At 44.8% G+C, this 18964-nt stretch overlaps 1 protein-coding gene across 3 annotated transcripts in view; it reads right to left on the bottom strand.

Annotated features, from left to right (window-relative positions):
* Nucleotides 1–1718: 1718 nt before the first annotated feature.
* The window catches only part of SLC22A15 (solute carrier family 22 member 15), a 68401-nt gene continuing 51155 nt past the window's right edge, over nucleotides 1719–18964 (bottom strand). For 2 of the 3 annotated variants that reach the window (XM_053914452.2, XM_053914451.2), the window contains 4 exons: nucleotides 8396–8516; nucleotides 6377–6449; nucleotides 4178–4366; nucleotides 1719–3845 (listed from right to left, as the gene is read on the bottom strand). In XM_053914452.2, coding sequence (XP_053770427.1) covers nucleotides 3759–3845; nucleotides 4178–4366; nucleotides 6377–6449; nucleotides 8396–8516 — 470 coding nt within the window. In that variant the 3' untranslated portion in view covers nucleotides 1719–3758. Of the gene's footprint in view, nucleotides 3846–4177; nucleotides 4367–6372; nucleotides 6450–8395; nucleotides 8517–18964 lie in introns of all 3 variants that reach the window. The other variant, XR_008425633.2, reaches the window with a different exon arrangement.

Below are 18964 nucleotides of genomic sequence, written 5' to 3'. Positions count from 1 at the left end.
TGGATAGTAATCCTTGTCTCTTACAGAAGTTGCAAATACTGATTCCTATTGCTTTTCTTTTAACTTTCTGGTGTGGTTAGTACCACAGAAGGAAGTTTTAAATTTAGATAGTCATCCTATCAGTATTTTCTTTTTTAAAATGATTTGTGATTTTTACTTCTTGTCTGAGAAATCCATCTATCCCCCAGGGTCATAAATATATTCTCTTCTATCACTTTAAAATAGTTTTAAAGTTTTGCATTTTTTCCCCCTTAGGCCTTTAACTCATTTGGAATTTATTTTTGTTACAGTGAGAAGAAAGAACCTAATTTATTTTCTTTGAGATGGAAACCCAATTGTTCCCACATCAATAATTGAATAGTTAGCTCTTTTCCCACTGATTTGTTATACCATCTTTAAAAAAGTGTTTTATGTACTTGGTTTCGTTCTGGAGTCTCTATTATGTTCTGTTGGTTACTTCCTTATGGCTGCACCAACACTATAGCTTCAGAAGTTCCAGTCCATGGGGATTCAAATCCCTTCTGCTCGTTCTTGTTTTTCAGCATTGTCTTGACTATTTTCGATGTTTACTTTTCCATATGAATGTTGGAATTATTTTGTTAGGCTCTGTTGAAATCTTGCTCTAGCTTTGTTCTATCTTGTTCTTTGTCTACCTAAACTCTGGTTAAGATTGTAATCAATATTGCCCCTGCTGTCAGCACCTCTGCTAAGACCGACTCAGCCGAACTGAATGCCTGGACCCCAGCAGGAAGAAACCCACACGTCCCGTGTACGGCCTCGACTCACTCCCACCTCCCAGATTCCGTCTGTCTGGTGGAAACGCAGCTGCACCTGGAAGCCCAGCTAAAAGGACTCTGGGAAATGCGAACTTTAGCTTTAAAGCCTTTGCAGTACAGAGCAGGGAAGAGTGGGTTCCAAACTATGGGCTGCATCCTACCAGCGGCTCACAAATGGCATTTATAAAATGAAATAAAACAAAATATAAATTGTTAGTAGGCCTAGCAAAAATACGTATTGTTTCATGTAAGTTTTATAAATACACACACACACATATGTAAATATATTTAAACATACAATCACATGCCACACAATGATGTTTCAGTCATCCATGGTGGCCCCATAAGAGTATAATGGAGCTGAAACTTTTCCGTCGCCAAGTGACGTCATAGCTGGCAACAGAGAGGAGAGTTCAATGGGCATTATTGGCCGACAAGCAAATCTGTGATGGAAAAAAAAGAAACCAAGCAAACTGCCATGGACATATTTCCGGAAAGAATAACACCTCGTCAAGAAGAGCCCCAGGTGGGTTTTCCAGGAGGCATTTCCAAAGAAGGCACTGTTAACCCAGGAGATGCCGGCTCCATCTCTGTTACCACCCCTGAAGCCTTCCCGTGGGATGAGATGTGGGGGTGGAAGACAGTGACGTTATTGCCCCCGACCCTGTGTAGGCCCTGTATAGAGTAAAAGCCTTCCAATAATTCAATTAACACAAGGCTACACATACGCACATTCTCTACAATCCACCATGCTTCAACAGTTACTACCAAAAGAAAAAAAATCTGTTTTTATAAAAGGCAGAGGAATGAAAAAATAATCATTATTAAACTTTGCCAAAAGAGCTGATGGCTTCCCTACCCTGATTAAGTAATACGTGTCCAAACTGTGTATCGCTCCCTCCCTTCTCCCACCCTGTAGCTGGACAAAAGGATACCCAGGGATAGAACTAATAGAATGTTCCTTTATTTAGCCAGGGGCAGAGGGAACCCTAGTGCCAACACAGAGATAGATTTCTAACTGGTCTTCAAACAGAACAAAGGCATAACACTGGTTGCCTCGGGGTATTGGGCCTACGAGTGATAAAGTGTTTAAATTCTAGTTTCCAAATTTTCCATAGTGGGATGAGTTACTCATACAGTGCAAAGAGAGCTCCACCCAACCCCAAATCACATGTATGTTAGTTACTCTTTTATTGTTAATGCCCCGACTGTTGAAGAAGAGCTTGTAAGAGTCCTCGTAAGTTCTCCTTCTCTTCCGCTCCTGGTCGTGGACAGAGTCTTCATCTCCAAAGAAAGACAAGCAGGATTCCACAGCACGGGGGCCTGGGTCAGGTCTGCCTGGGCTTTACAAAAATGATACTGGGAAGCATTCCACAATTTCCCTGATGGCTAGAAACAGAGATACTTACTGGTCCGTATGCTGTCTAGCCCCAAGTTCTGGGCATAGCAGAGAGAAATAAAAAGTAGCGGAGATGGCCCCTACTTATGCAGAGCGCAGTACGTAATCAAGGGCACAGAGAACATAAACGTGCTTCAGCACACACAGAGGTGCAGACCGATGAAGTGTAAACCAAGGCGTCGAAGTGCGAGATGACGGGAGTACTGGAGTGACGTCTCCAAGATTTCCGGAGTCGGTCATGGTGAATGTCTTCCTTTCACTCTAATGCAATACCTTTTCCTCTAAGAGACTGACTGGTAGAAATGGGAATTCTAAAAATGCAGACATTTGCCCGGCTGGGAAAGTAACTTAAAGCAATGCCGACCGAGCCCACGGACTCCAGGTTAGTGCTCCGATTTGAGATAACCTTCAAGTTTCGTGGGGAAACAGATCAGCACGTGACTTTAGGGAACTAAGTATGATTTTGATTTGCTTGCAAGTTGTTAGTACTTAATGAAAACCCAAAATTTCCTATGAAATTACTGTGCCTTCCATTTGACTAACAGGTAGGGGCGGATCTCAGACGAGAAGGGTTCAAATTCTTACGTGCTGCTCAGGTTCTGCGTTGCACAACACTGAAAACCAAACGGACTATATAATCGTGGAAGGTAATTTTCTTCCTTATTAAAAATGGCACCCTCCCCCCCACCCCCCCAACATCCAAGTGCTCAACGCGTCATTTTTTAAGCCGTCCTCCACCTTCATAAAAGGTCATCATGGACTGGGCATGACTCTGAAGCTGCTGCTGGTACCGGAATCTGAGATGGCAACTTTCCTAGAGGAGGACACAGTGGGAACTGAAGAAATTTCACAATTTGAGTGTAGAAGGGAGCTAACAGGGAGTAGCGGCCACACGTCTGACTGAGAAAGCTGCTTTGGAACCGTGGGCTTTTCCCAGAGGATTACCTGTGGGACGGAAGACACCTGGAGCTCAAGCCACCTGTGAGGCTGAGAACTGGGCTGGGGACTCAGATTTCATCAGGGGGAGGCTGGCGGGCCTGGGGCCACCCAAACACAGTGCTTCTGCTCTGCTCTCACCAACGTTGCCTCAAAAGATTCCTGCTGAGGAGCAGCTGAGAAGGGTAGAGATCCAATGTGGCTTAAAGATGAATCTTAACGGCCTAACCATTCAGTCTTAAGGGTGTTTATCTCATCCCCCAAAAATCGTGAGAAATTTTTTTTTTTTTACATATCTGCTTTTAGGTCATGATGAAGGAAAAGCAACCCCATCAAACTTCTAGAAACAAATCAGCTTGCCCCTCTGGCACGTGGATTTGAGCAGTCGGGCCAGAGGCCATGATTCTGAGGTGAACCTGAATTTCCGACCAAGTGACATCTATTTCGTCAATGCAGGGACGACCTGGCTCACGAAATGTCTTCTCCAACTCAACCTGCGCCTGGAAAAAATCAGTCCGGAGGCTGAGTACCTGCTCCGCATGTTCAAGCCCATCTTTCTGCACCTCTCTCAGGTTTCCTGGGAGAGCCTGCCTCGGCCAGAGGCACAAACGATGATCTGCTGCCTCGGAGGCAGAACCTGGGGCTTTTCACTTGATCATCTGAGTCTGTTCGTGGGCATCATAAAACTCTTCCTCTTCGCTCTCACTCCCCAAAGCGCCCTCCTTGTCCATGGACTGAAACGAAAGGAGGAGAGGGCGTGGAAGGACGTCATGACAGTTCGAAAACGGAAATTACCGTCTAGCACTTAACTGACCAATGTATTTCTACAACATCTATTCCCCTATGAATTCGCCACTAAGAAAGCTAATGAATCATCGACCATCTTTATTCCTCTGCAAATCAGCTGCTGAAATAAAACCTTTGAAAATCAGACCCCTACCTTTGTTTTCCAGCAGTTCTGCTCAAATCTGTTTAATCCAACCAGACACACTCCCCCCACACCCCACCACAAAACAATCATCATCCAAGTGGTAATTCTGAATGATTAAGACAAATACAACCATACCTGTGGGGTATCCAAGGTCTGTAAAGACAGAGCTTCCTCCCCCAGCCTCCGGTATGAATACACCTGAAGGTCAGAGACCGTCTCTAGCAAAGGAGCGTTAAGGGTTTCTGGCAATAATAAACTCAGGAGGCCCGAGGTCAGGCCCGAAGCTCCAAAGACAATGAAAGGCAAAGACCACTGCACATATTTCTGTGGGGGCAGAGAGCGGGATGAAAACAAACAAAAACTCAGTATCAATTTCCTTGGAGATGACATCAGCAGTCTGTACTGAGGACCTTCCCTGTTTACAACCCAGGTCATGCCTTCCCACTAGAAGACACTAGAAACCGCCTCTTTCCCCAAAGAGAATTACCCTGGGGGATCAGTCGTCCCTCCGGCACACAGATGGGAGCAAGTAAATAACAGCCACTGGGGATCCAAGTAGCCCACTGTGTTAAACGTGGGGTGTCCATTGTGGGAGGAGCAGGCCAGGCCCCCACGGCCAGAGTTCATGGGGAACCTGGTGCTCAGCTTCTGCTCCAGGTGGGCAGCTTATAACACAGTGATCTTCACATAGTCTTCACGTGGGAAAACTATGTACAAGACACTTGCTGATGACGAACTTTAATGTTCTCAACCCTGGCATCAGCCAAATGACCCCATATAGGCTCAGGGATTCGCTTAGCAGCATTCCTGAGAGGCAGAAGGGTTAGAGGTATACACATCCTGAAACGAACAAGAGACGGGGAAAGCACCCTACACGGACACAGAGTTGGAAACTACCTGAACTGAATGTGGTTGAGGGCCGCGATTCAAGCACTCGCCTCAGAGATCCAAAAGATATTTTCAGGAAAATTTAGTTTCTTTAAATAAAAGCAGGTTCAAAGATAACACAGGAGAAACAGTCCCTGCGGGATGTTGCCCCGGGGCCTTCCTGAGCTGACCCACATTCTCGAATTCCTGCACAGGAGCGGCTGGGCATTCTCTCCCTGGGTTGGGCTGCCACACTCTGAGGGCTGGACCACTGCTGGTGAAGGTGGCCCCTCGGGTAATGTTGAAGGGTTTGCTGATTTTGCAAAAGTGAAGAGATGATGGAGGAGGAGATTGGGGGGCTGGGGGGGAGGACACAAGGGCTGGAGAGGGAAGGCGGATGGGCGGGGGGAAGAAGAGAATCTCTGACCTCTGGCCACCTCCAGGCACACACACACTATGGCTGCGTTGCCGAATCAAAGGGAACACAACACTCTCGCCTCTTCTCAACCCGGGTGGAATCCACAGAGACCCCATGCTGGGCTTTACTGAGCTTTACGGTAGCCAGCTGAAGGTGGGTATCTTAAACGATAAATCCCTAATGTCAGACACATTTTACATAATGGGACTAATATGACTCCTTCAAAAGAAGGGTCTTGTAATCGAAAATGAAGCATGAGACATGGAGAGAGATGCTCAGAAAAAGGGGACATGTTGCAACTCAAAAGGAGGAAAAGCTATGGTGGCCTTTCAGAGATATCCTGTGCTAGGAAGTGGTGAGGAAAGGTGCCAGGGCAGGGACAGGGGTCCACAGGACAGGCGTCCACAGGACAGGCACTCCAGTGCCACACCAAAACTGACTTCCTCCTCCCTGAGTGTGGTCCCGGACCAAGCAGGGACATGCACAGGGCGCCACCGGCTGTCACAGAACCTGACGTTTCCTGCAGGGAAGGACTTTCGGGCTGTCATTTAAGTCTAACCCCTTTGCTTTGACTATAAACTTTAGCAAATGGCAAAAAGTTAAGAAACACACTGCCAGGCACATTTCTCGTCTGATCCTCTTTTCCAGGTGGTGTGTGCCTTTGGGGAGGGCGTGTCACCTCTCTCTGCTACCTTCTCCTCTTTAATACAGGGAGACGACCATGCCTGCCTCCATGGTTACTGTGAAGACTGTATGGGATTATATACGTAAAGAGTTTAGCTCAGAGCCCAGCATACAGCAGATGCTTAATAAATATTCACTAATTAACTTGTGATGGGGGAAAAGAAGGGACAAGCTGGCCTTAGCTGAGTCTCCAGTGAATACAGAGAGCAGAAAATCAGAGCCTGGGGGAGGGGCAGTAACAACATCCTTGGTAGGAGTCCATCTGCCCCCACAGACACTCCATCTAAAAGGACCCTTAACTCAAAGGCCCGAGCATTTCCCAAGCAGAGGATCAGGAAAAACAAAAGGAGGAAATACAAACCAACCAGTGAGGGGATGAAGGGAGCAATAATCCCGCCCACTCGGGAGAACATGGAGCACGTTCCGAGCCCAACATTCCTGAAAGGCATAAGAAAAGCTTTTACAAAATCAGTAAGTTCTGGGGGGACAACTGAAAGACCCCGGGGGGCGGTGGGCCTAGAACAACACGTCCCGGAGGAAAGGCGCAGGACCCTACTGAGCAGTGCTGCCTCCCGAACCTCCTGTGATGCTGCGGAGGTGCTGTGACCATGCTGCCCCACGTGGGAGCCACTAGACACATGCAGCTACGCAGTGCGCGAAAGGAGGCTAAGGGTGAGGAACTGAGTTTTGGACTTATTTTGTTTTAATTAATTTAAATTTCAACTGCCACATGAGGCTTCTACCTGCCCTACCAGGCAGTTTAGTTACAGAGGCCGGTGCAGAAGTGAGCTTGTGATTCCCTGTCCAACGTGCTTTTATGGGTTTGGGGGCCTCGTGTCTCCTACCAGTTATTACAGCCACAGGAGCCAGGGCTTTCCGGTCTAAGAAGTCTGTGCATTCATCTGAACTCTAATCAACTGCTAAAGCGTCGGGCATGTAAATGGGGGTGGGCTGAGCATGTTTTCACAGGAAACCAAGAACATCACCTTCTTGTGGAGTGTGGGCGTGAAAGAGGTGGGAGGAAGTGAGGATTTCGACAATGGGCACAGGTAGGGTGACCACACGTCACCCCGTTCCCCCACACTGATTGTCAGTAACACATTCCTCTCAAATGAGTCCCCGTTTGGAAGAAGTGGTCATCCTGGTTTACAGCCAGCAGGCAGGAAAGTAAGGTTCCAGGAAGAGTTAGAAATGATGAGCCCGCTGAAGACTATCTGATCTCTTAAAGGACAAAAGGCAGAAAAGAACGCTAGGCTTCCTCCATGGATAAGGAAGCGGGGATTCATCTGGAACAGCTGTTGAAAACTGGGGAAGTGTCAACTGAAGGAGCCCCAGCCCAGCTCACAGGGCAGCTCTGTGGGGACAGAGCCGTCTCCTGCCCCTCAGGTTGGCGTTCGCTCCTTGTTTTCAGGCCGGTTTATGATGGGAAACTTAGGGTGGAATGTGGTCTTCCTATTTTTTTTATTGATTTGAGAGACAGGGAGGGAAGTCAATTTGTTGTTCCACTTATATGCAGTCTCGATGGACTTCTGTACGTGCCCTGACCCGGGATGGAGCCCACAACCTTGGCGTAGTGGGACGAAGCTCTAACCAACTGAGCTACCTGCCAGGGCTGGAATATGCTTTTTTCCAGATTTTATTTATTTATTTTTAGAGAGGGGGGAAGGGAAGGAGAAAGAAAGGGAGAGAAACATCAATGTGTGGTTGCCTCTTGCATGCCCTCTACAGGGGACCTGACATGCAACCCAGGCATGTATCCTATACTGGGAATTGAACCGGTGACCCTTTGGTTCATAGGCCAGCACTCAATCCACTAAGCCACACAGCCAGGGCTGGAATATGTTCTTTTTAATATAACCATGTCCTACTCATTAAAACCACCTTAATGACTAATATGCAAATCTAATATTTATTTATTACTCTATGGAATTATCTTCTTTAAAATGTGTATGTTTTATAATGTTATTAACCAACATTACCCCAATACATTTAATTTTAAAAATATGTATATTTTGCACTAAAATGTAGGCTCTGGGAGGACAGGGACTTTGTCCCCTTGTCTGTCTAGTGCCTGACACAGGATGGGTGACTTTATAATAAATGAAGTCCACAACAAGACAACAACCGAGCACTATTTCGGTGATAATACTAGAGCAGAGCACTCCCCTCTCAATTTACATGCGGGAACCCAGCTCAGGATAAAGCTACCATTCCTTAGCCAAGTGAGCAAACAGTCTACACGCACAGTTTCTGAGCTAATCACTGCTGGCTGAATTGCTGCTGGCCCCCACTAACTCCACTCTGGGGGACGTGAGAACCCTACCTCTGGCAGTGCCAGCGTGTCCACCAAAACGCGGGAGGAGGGGTGTGTGCGGAAGGCTTACCTGATGACCGTAGGGTAGAGCTCAGACGTGTAGATGTAGGCGACGTTAAAGGCGGCGCTGATGGTCAGCTTCCCCAGCAGAGACAAGGAATGGCTGTTCACCACGGCAAAGACACCTGTGCCTGAGGAGCACAAGGGAAACACCTGTGAGGTCCGCGGTGCAACCAAGCTGTTTTTAATGGCTCGGTTACTGGGCTGGCCAAAAATTCCGCTTAGTTTTTTTCCATAAAATAAAAGACATATTATTCATTTTCACCAATAACTTCATTGATTTGGATATTTTGAGTATGTTGGCTATCTCCCACATGTACAATGTTGATTGTTCTCAGTTAATGTCTCGATTTGATTGCTATCAGCTTCAACTGGTCTACTCGACTGTGGAGCATTGTCCAGTGAAAAACCTCCAGCACGAACTTTGCAAAGTACTTTTGATGTGTTCGATCAATCACGGCACCTTTTCATACACTGCACAAATCTTTTTATGCGTTTCAGCTGCATTTTAACCTTTCTTGAAGTAATAAAACATAATATGCCAAAAATGTTGTGTATTTTCTTCCATTTTCAATATTAAAATGGCTACACAAAAATTTACCAATTTTGGTTAAGTTTTTTTTTTAATGCAGGCTGATATGACAGCCGTCACAATACAATCTAACAAAATTGTTTTGAATGAAGTTAAAGACAACTAAGCGCTACTAGAGCCATCTTACAGAAAAAAGCAAACGAGCTTTATGGCCAACCTCACAGTTCTGAAGGAGTGAGACATTAATGTGGATCTCACACGGCAAAGACGGAATATAACCGAAGGCACAGTCAGAAGGTTCAGGGGTCACACACAACTCAGGTGCAAATACTGCCTCAGTGATTGGGCTATTCCCATGAAATCGTACATGGTGGCGGTCATTTTGTGTGACCAAACTTGGACTCACTCCTGAATGACAGAGCTCCCTGAAAACTTCTGTATGTAGTAAAGTAACTTCGGGGTAATTGTCAACTGTCCTCAACCACGGGTGGTAGTGTCTCCGTTTTCCCCAGCCTGGTTCAGCAGCGAAGGATGTAAAATGGTGCTCAGCATGACCAGCCCTGGTCCCTGAGAGGAGTTCTGTCTGCCAGAGGAGGCAGCAGTGAGGGCAGAAAAACTCCTATCTCTGTTCGCAGTCCTTGGTGTTCCACTGCAGAAATAAGTATTAATCCCATTAAATTACTATCAGAAGTTATGAAACATTAATGTTTGTGAAAGAATGAGGCTTAAATATAAAACCACTTTCAATCCTTCCTCCTCCCCAACTAATCAATGATATTTGAGTTCCTGAATGCAACATTTTTACATAACACGGAAAAATACACTTTATGCCAGTTCACTTCTCTATCAAAAATACAATCAATTATCCTGTGGTTCTTTTCTTTATTAACACTATCCCATCCAGGATCTTACAATTTAATTGTTCCCTTTCAAACATAATTTAACCTCTTCCCTTCAATCACCCACTAGCTTCTACCTTCAACATAGCAATTTCCTTCCCAGGAGAAAAAAAAAAATTCATCGACTCCGTTGTACTTTCCCCCCTTCACTATCAAACATCTCAAGGAGTGATCAACCTTCCATTTCCCCAAATGTGGCTGCCCTGTCACTCAGCACCATCTGGCTCCCAATGCCAACCTCTCCCGAATGCCTACTCTTAAAGGTCAACAGCGATGTCTTAATCACCAAATTAATTGCCTCTCACTGTCCTTGACATTTCTGCCCAATGGGACACGCCTGTCCCCTTCCTTGGGACTGCACACATGGCTCATATATACAAACCACTCTTTCCTTCGATGACTCACATATGCAATATCCTGTCCTTCCTTTGACCTTCACTGCCCCGTTTACCAATCCGTTCACCTAGCCTGCTCCAGACGCCCTCTAGTTGCTGCTTGCTCTTCCATCCGGTCTGCCCACAATGCATTTTCGGTTAGCTCAGGCTGAGGCAGGTACTGTGTTTGCATCGTGGCCCTCACGGCTCCTCCCCTAGTGAAGTGCACAGTGATGCTCACTAAATACCGCTGAACAAATACCTGGAAGGACTAGGACAGGGGTTGATTCAGTGAAAAGAACCCGTGTTCAGGCTCCCTCAGTGTCTGAGGAGGAAGGCATGTAATACACTCCATTCTACAATATGTTTCACCTTCTCTGCTTGACAATGAAATAAATCTTCATTTACTTTAAAGATGGCGTCCTGCATTCAGTGGCCCAGGCACTGCCAAACTCGACCATCTGGGGCCTTCTCCTCTTCTGCCAGGCTATTTGGAAGAAGATATTTGCAATTTTAAGTACTGAATATACTATTTTAAGCCATGAGGTGCCTCTGGAAAAAGATTCCTGCCTTTTGGCATTTACCCTGCGATGTGTATCTGGACTCTTGATATATAACCATTTCAATTAAACCAATAATGAGGGCAAATTAAATCCATCAGTTACTTGCCAGAAAACTGAGTGAGTTGGGGAAAGGTGTCGATCGGGTGGCACTGAAGCAAACAGAAACGTGCACATTGGTTTGACTGCGAATGAACCCTGGGTCTCTTTTCCACCCCTACAGGATGGCATTTTTCAGAGCCGTATGGAGACGTGCTACATGTTCAACAACAGGTTAGGGGCTGCCATACTGAAAATTGAATTCAAATGGCACATCGCAGAAAGCCTGTAATCTAAGCCACCACTCGATCCAAGGCTGGAAGAAGTCCCCCGAGGGAGGCTCAGGACTGTGTGGCCCATCTGGGGAGCCTGGCTCAGCCATGTGCCCACAGCATCCGCTTAACACCTCATCCGATGCCTGAAACTTTCCCTCTCTGTTCCTGCCAACGGAGTCTGCCGTTGCCACTTCAACCTGCGGGGATTCACTTTTCCCCAAGGCCGTCCATGCGCATTTCAGACAGCTCTGATGGTTAGAACATTATTTCTGATTCTTTTCGGGGCTCCTGCCTGTGGCGCTGCTGGGCTGTGGGCCTCCTGAGTTCATGTTTAGGAAAGCTTTGCAGCCACTGGGCTGGATCCCTGGATTCCTGACCTTGGTTCTTCATCTAAAAATGAAATAGATACTATTGGCTATTGCCAATGAATGTTCAAAGAGACTGTTTAAAACAAGAGTGATTTGAAAGGGGAAATTTAACTCCATTATCTTCGAGGGGAAAGGGGGGAATTCTCCAAATACTTGGCTCCTTCAAAATACTGAACTCAAGAGGTTAAATTTTATTCCAATGATGCAGCTACATTTTCGGAACCAATTATCTGAAAGTCTTCTCAGAGCCATCTGGAGTCGCCAGGACAAAATGTCTCAGTATATCATAGTCATATTTAACTAACCCCAAATAGTAAAAATTCAACTTACTCATCCACTTCATTCACTGGGTGATTATAGCAAATTTATTATTGTTTATGCTTATGTATAAAATCTCTAAGGCAGCTGAAGGCCCTCTACTTTGGTATATAGGTTGGGCATAGAACCTCAATTCATTTTCCTTCCTTTTGCCTTTTTTTTTCTTTTAAAGAAAAACACCATTTTTGCACACGGTTCTTGTCACTAGAGTTGTGCCATTTTGAGAATTTCACATGAATGAAGTAACTGTGTGTCGACTTTTGTGTCTGGCTTCTTTTAGTGAGCATAATGCTCCTGAAATTTACCCCTGTTGTCGTTCATTCCTTTTTTTTTCCTTTTTGGTTGAGTAACATTTCATTGTATGGATATACCACAATTTGTTTGTCATTCCTTAGTGGAAGGGCATTTGGGTTCCTTTCAGTTTCGGGCTATTGTTCATAGAGCTACTGTGAACATTTACATCAAAGTCTGTGTGGATCTATTTCCTGGTTTCTTGGGTAAAGTTGAGTCATATAGCAAGTGTGTGTTTCCCTTGAAAATAAGCTGCTCACATTTTCCAGAGTTTCAGCGCCATTTTGCATTTCCATCAGAAGTATACAAGGTCTGTCCGGAAAACGTCCAGCCACTGTTAATATAAGGAGAATGGTTTCATGACATCAATGTAACCTGGTGGCCAAGGAGAGTGGACTGGAATGCACATGTGTGAACAATGATGAGTTCACTGTACTAGTCAGTGGGAGTGATAGACACGATTGAGTGAGTGTACTGTGTGGCCATCGCATTCAAAATGACTGAGCAAGTAGAGCAACGAATCTACATCAGAGTTTGCATTAAGCTAGAACATGCCTCTGCAGAAACCATTTGGATGATTCAGAAGGCCGCAGCTATGGGCAACTGGTGATTGGCAGCTTCGTCACAATGCACCTGCTCATGCGTCACATCTTGTGCAGAGTTTTTTGGCAAAACATTGAATCACCCAGGTGACTCAGTCCCCCTACAGCCCAGCTTTGGCACCCTGTGACTTTTAGCTTTTCCCAAAACTAAAATCACCTTTGAACGGGAAGAAATTTCAGACCATTGATGAGATTCAAGAAAATACAATGGGGCAGCTGACGGTGATTGGGAGAACTGTGGGAGGTCCCAAGGTGCCTACTCTGAAGGGGACTGAGGCACCACTGTCTTACATACAATGTTTCTTGTATCTTTTATCTTCTTCAATAAATATCTCTGTTTTTCATATCACATGGCTGGATGCCTTCTGGACAGACCTTGTACAGAAATAACATTCTGCGTCACATGACTTTGCTGTACCCCTTCATTAATTCTAGTAGCTTTTTTGTATAATCCTTAGGATTTTTCAATGGAGACAGTCATGTGGTCTCATGAATTCAGAGTTTTACTTTTTTCTTTCCAATTTGAATCCCTTTAATTTCTTTTTATCACTTTATTGTATTTGCTAGTAAATGCACCATATTTTCAGTACAATGCACCATAGCAGTGGCATACTGACATCCTAGCTTTTTTCCTGATCTTAGGGAGCAAAGTACCTACTTTTTCACTGTTAAATTTGGTGTTGACTATAGGTTTTGCCTCGATGCCCTTTATCAGGTTAAGGAAACTTCCAGTTGCTGACAGTTTTCATAATGAGTGTGTGTGGAGTTATGACAAGTGCTTTTTCTACATATAATGAAAAGATCATATGATTTTTTCCCTTTTTGGTTTTTTTTTAAGATTTTCATTTATTTACTTTTAGAGAGAGGGAAAGGGAAGGCGACGGAGAAACATCAATGCGTGGTTGCCTCTCATGCGCCCCCTCCTGGTGACCTGGCCTGCAACCCAGGCACATTCCCTGATTGGGAATCAAACTGGCAGTCCTTTGGTTAGCAGGCTCACTGAGCTACACCAGCCAGGCCCTTTCTGGTTTTTTTAATATGGTGCATAACACTGAGTAGCTTTTGAATGTTAAATCAACCTTGCATCTGTGAGATAAACCCTGCTTAGTCATGATTATTACCCCTTCTATGCATTGCTGGACTCAATTTGCTAATATTTAGTTAAGGATTTTTGTATCTGTATTAATGAGGTTATTGGTCTGCAGTTTTCTTGTAATGTCCTTGGTTTTAGTATCAGGATAAGTGCTGGTCCCACAGACTAGGTTGGGAAAGTATCCCCTCCTTTTGCATGTTCTGGAAGAAGAGTGTGAAGAACTGATATTCTTATGTGTTTCATAGAATTTACCAGCGAAGCCATCTGGACCTGGAATTAGAATGTTTTGTAACTCTAAATTCAATTTCTTTAATAGGTACAGGGCTACCCAGTTTATCTATGTCTTTAAGTATACTGTGGTTGTTCGGATCTTTCAGGGAGTGTACCCATTTTGCCTAAGTTGAATTTGTTTGCATGAAGTTTATAATGCTCCCGCAGGTCCCTACAGGTTCCTCAGTGATGTCCGTCCTTTCGCTCGTCTTCCATGACTGTCACTGGTGCTCCGTGCCTTCTCTTCCTTTCATTAGTTTGGCTACAAGTTTATTGATTTTATTGATCTCAAACATCCAGCTGTTGGTTTCATTGATTTGTCTCTATTATTTTCCCATTTATATTTCATCGATTTTGCTCTTCTACTTATTTCCTCCCTCTGCTTGCTTGAATTTGTCATTCTTTTTTTTTTTTTAATTTGCCTTCTATTTTCTTAAGGAGAAGCTTACATCACTGATTTGAAAAACCTCCTTTATTTCTGATATGCTTTAAATTATGTAAATTTGTCTGCCTTACTGTATCCCTCAAATGTTGGTATTATACTTTAATTATTGCTTCATTAAAATATTTTCTAGTTTTCTTTGTGATTTCTTCTTTGACCCACGTATTTATAGAAGAATGTTTTTTGAAATCCATATATTTGAGGATTTCCTAGATAATATTTCTGTTATTGGTTTCCAGTTTAATTCCATTCTGGTCAAAGGACTCACTTTTGTAAGGTTTTAATTCTTTTAAATTTATGGAAACTTGTTTTATAACTTGGTACATGCTCTGTGTACACTTCAAAGGAATGCATGTTCTGTTTCAGGGCAGAGTATTTGACAAGTGTCAGTAGGTCCTGTTGGCTATGTAAGTTTCCACACCCCTAGTTATTTTCTGTCTACTTTTTCTGTCAGTCATTGAGAGAGGGATACTGAAATACCCAACGACAATTTTGGATTTGCCTCTTTCTCCTTTCACTTTTATCCATTTTTGCTTGATGTACTCTGAGTCCGTTATCAGATACATACACCTGTAAGATCATTACATCCTACATTCTTGATGAACCGCTTTCTCATTATGCGTTTATAGTCTCCCTCCATTTTGGAAAGTATACCCTGACTGGTAAGGCTCAGTTGGTTGGTCATTGTCTGCAAAGTGAAAGGTTGCTGGTTCGATTCCCAGTCAGAGCACATGCCTGGGTTGCAGGTTCAGTCCCTGGTTGGGGCATATACATGATCGATGTTTCTCTCTCACATTGATATTTCTCTCCCTTCCTTCCCCTCTCTCTACAAATAAATAAGCAAAATATTTTTTAAAATTTGGGACATATTTAACCATGATCTCTGCAAATATCTGTTCTTTCCTCCTTCTTGGGCCCCAATGACATAGGTGGCAGGCTTGGTATTGTCCTATGACTTTTCTCGTTTCATTCTGGAGTTTTATGTTTTTTCTCACAGATCTTCTCTTCTGTAGCTTTTTCACATAACGCATATTTCATTTCCAGATGTCACGTGTGTGTCTTTTCTGTACTTTCCATTTCTCTGCTCATTATGACCGTACTTTCCTCAACCTTCTTGAACACAGGGAGTATACTGGTAACAGTTGTTCTAATGCCATCATCTCCTCATTCTATCATCTGTGTCTTTCTGGGTTTCGTTTTAATTGATATTCCTCCTGGTTGTAGGAGGTATTTTCTTGCTTATTTGTATGCCTGTTAATATTGACTGCATGCCATATGTTGTGAATGTGACATTGTTAGCGACTGGGTTATTAATAATGATATTCCTTTAAATATTGTTGCTGTTTTCCTGGGATGCAGTTAAGTTACTTGGAATCACTTGGTCCTTCTATTTTTTTTTTTAAGTACTGCAGGGCAAACAGAGAACAAACTGCCTTTCGTGGGAGGGTCCTTTAACCAGGAGGTCCCCACCCAGTGCTCCATGTCTACCTGAAGAGAACACACACCAGGCATGGCCCTAGGCTGCAGGAATTGTCCCCTGCTCCTTTGTGGTGGTCCTCTCCCTGCCTCTGGAGTCTCCTCACATGCATGCACGGACCAGTAAGCAGCCAAGGACTCAAGGCCCCTCTGCAGTCTCTGGAATTCTTCCTCCGTGTACCTTATAGCTCTCCAGCCAGTATTCCACTCAGCTAATTCTAGCCGCCTCAGCCTTCCCAAGCTTCCACATGTGTCTCTTCAATTCAAGAGGAGCAGCAGCACTGGTGGGTGCCCCGCCCCCCCCCCCCCCCCCCTGGATTGGAGACCCTGAGCTGGGGCACTCGAGGGTGTGCGTTGTCTGTTTTCCTTCTCTCGGGGACTCTGTCTGTCCTGTGCAGCCTGTAGTTCAGTGTCAGAAAAATCAGCGTTTCTCACATTTTCTGGTTCTACAGCTTTTTTAGAGCAGGAGGACAGCTGGTTGCAACTATTATTATCATCGTCTGAAGTTCAAGTTCCCATCGCTTATTTTGTTGTCAATTCTCACATGGTATGGCCTGTCTTTTTTTTTTTTTTTTCTTAAGTCACTCATTTCCCTCAGTAGATTGTAAGCTTGTAGAAGCTTTAGGGAGCAGGTCTTGTTTATAAATAGGATCCTGTATACAGCAGGCTCTACAGAAGTCAAATGAATAAAGAACGGGCAGACCGAGGCTGAGAAGGGAGACGAACCATAGAGGTTCCACTCGAGCTGAGTCCCTTCAACTATGAACCGTGTTTATCTAGTTTACCACGTGCTGTGACTTCCTAGTATGCAGATTCTCTTGCAGGACTAAAAGTGACGGAAACCTCCTCGCCTCCATGCCTGGCCAACTCCCATCGGGACTGCCCACTGAAGAATTAAGCACTGGCCCTAAGCAGGCTGGGTTAAACCTCTAAAGCAACAGCTTCACCATTTTCAATGAATACTGAAATCTGAATCCTAGGTGTGCTACTTACTTGCTGTGTGACCTTGGAGAAGTTGCTTGACCTATCTGAGCTTTAGTTTCCTTATAAAATGGGCATATGCAATACCTTCTGCATGCAGAGAGGACCCAGCACATAGTTAGTCCTTTGTCTTTATTAAGAGGCTTGGTAACTGATAGCCAGTATTGTAAGCTTAGTTAGGATCCTTCAAGCTACGATAGAGATCAGGTAAAATGCCCAAAGATCAACCTGGGGGAAAATTAGTGGCTACCTGGGAACTATCTTCAAGGTGCATATTTGAACTGGGCAGGCAACTCAGTCTAAAAATTATAAAGTACAGGCTGGAAAGATCAAACAATTTATCTTCTGGCTGTCTGGCTGTCTCAAGTTTTAGCGTTCTCTCTGTCTGTGCCTCAGACACAGACAGCCAGTCATATAAGATGCTTTAAAAAACGCTGGTAGGAAGAGGAGCCCCTGAGTTAGCAGAAAGGAGAGAATGAATGCCTATTGGGGGTGGGGTGGGGGGGTGAAGAAAAAATGAGCATAAAAAGCCGTGAGAAAACGAGTGTTCCCCAAGCTCACAGGAGATGCTAATGGGATTTTTCAAACTAGTAGGTTTCTTTCTTAATGTGTATTAATCAGAATGTTCATAACATGTAGGTCAGGACCTTTACAAATGAAATCTCAAAGAAAGCCATCCAAATATTTGAATGAATAAATATGAAAGACTTAAAGAATGTTTAAGTAACAAATATTTTTGAGGTCAAAGAAGGGAAGATTCAGAAATTGCTAGATGACTCCTGCAAGTATAGAATGGAATATGCAAGAAAAAAAGGGGGGATGACCATCTGTTCTCTGCCTGTGCTGATAAGTAAAATGAAAGGAAATGAGCTCAGTTGTAGTGGAAGAGGATCATTCTAACATTCTAATGTTTATCAAAAGTAGAAACAATTTGCTAAGGGATATTATGGAATTTCTTTCCCTGGAAATCTTCAAAAACAGATTAAACGTCCACTTCTCTGAGCACAGTAGAGGCATCGTGCTCCGGGGGCACGTTGTAGGGTGTGTAAGATGCTCTGCGAAGTTTCTTCCAGGCTGTGAGGCCGCGTGTCCACCAAGGGGCACGATCGCCCAGACTGTAAGCGGCTCTCGGAAAACAGACTGCAAGTGAGCAGAGTGAGGATGGTCCAGATCTGCTTTGCTTTGGGATTTTGTAGAAAGAGCCCCGTGCAGAGTCCTAGGCTGGGGGTTACCCGAGGCTGCAGATGTGTGGGAGGGAGGAAAGGCACAGACTGGCCAGGCTTGCAGGGGTGTGACCAGGTACGCTCCTAGTAACATGGAAAAGATCTTCCCTGTTAGATGACAAGGTGAACACTGGACTATGACAGGTGAAAACACATAAGCCACTTGAATTCCCATGTTGTCTCTAAAAAGTGAAATCTGCTGAACCTAAAGCTACGATGATCTGAAGCCCATTACTGTGCTGTCCCTGACCGAGAGAACTGGGCACTCGGCTCCACAAGCCCACGGCGGGCGGCCACTGAGGAGTCTCTCCTGTTCGGGCTCGAGCAGAGGCAATGATCTGCTTGTAGAAAAAGTAACAGGTGAACTTACTGAATTCTCTGGTTTCCATGATTTCCTGAAAATCACTATAAGTCTGTGCTACTGAGTAAAATCCTCACTTGTCAGCAAACTGCACCCTGGATTCAGGCTTGGAACTTTAGGCAGCAATGGACCGCACAGCAGGTGTACTGGAGGGTAACAGAGCCAGAGCCCGCGGCTCTGGGGTCTTCAGTGAGACCCTGGCACAGCTGAACCTCACGGAGAAGCAACGAGCAAAGGAGCACCATCACCAGTGTGCCCTGACAGGAAGTGAGCTCTTCCGCCGCGTTCCCAGGACTTGGCCAAACTTGGTGTTCAACCGTTTCACAGAAATTCCCACATGACGTGCAAACTCCCTGGTGGAGCACTATCAAAACTGAAAAGCTCCCCAAACAGGGCTTTTGTTGAGCCCTATGCCCCAGCAGCAGAGTCTGTTTGACTCCCCCCCCCCCCGCCCCCCCCGTTGTTGAAAGTCACT

Source organism: Desmodus rotundus, chromosome 12 (assembly GCF_022682495.2).
Source record: "Desmodus rotundus isolate HL8 chromosome 12, HLdesRot8A.1, whole genome shotgun sequence".
Taxonomy (NCBI): Eukaryota; Metazoa; Chordata; class Mammalia; order Chiroptera; family Phyllostomidae; genus Desmodus; species Desmodus rotundus.
Note: the sequence above shows the minus strand (reverse complement) of the source record. Positions and strands in the feature narration are given on the sequence as shown.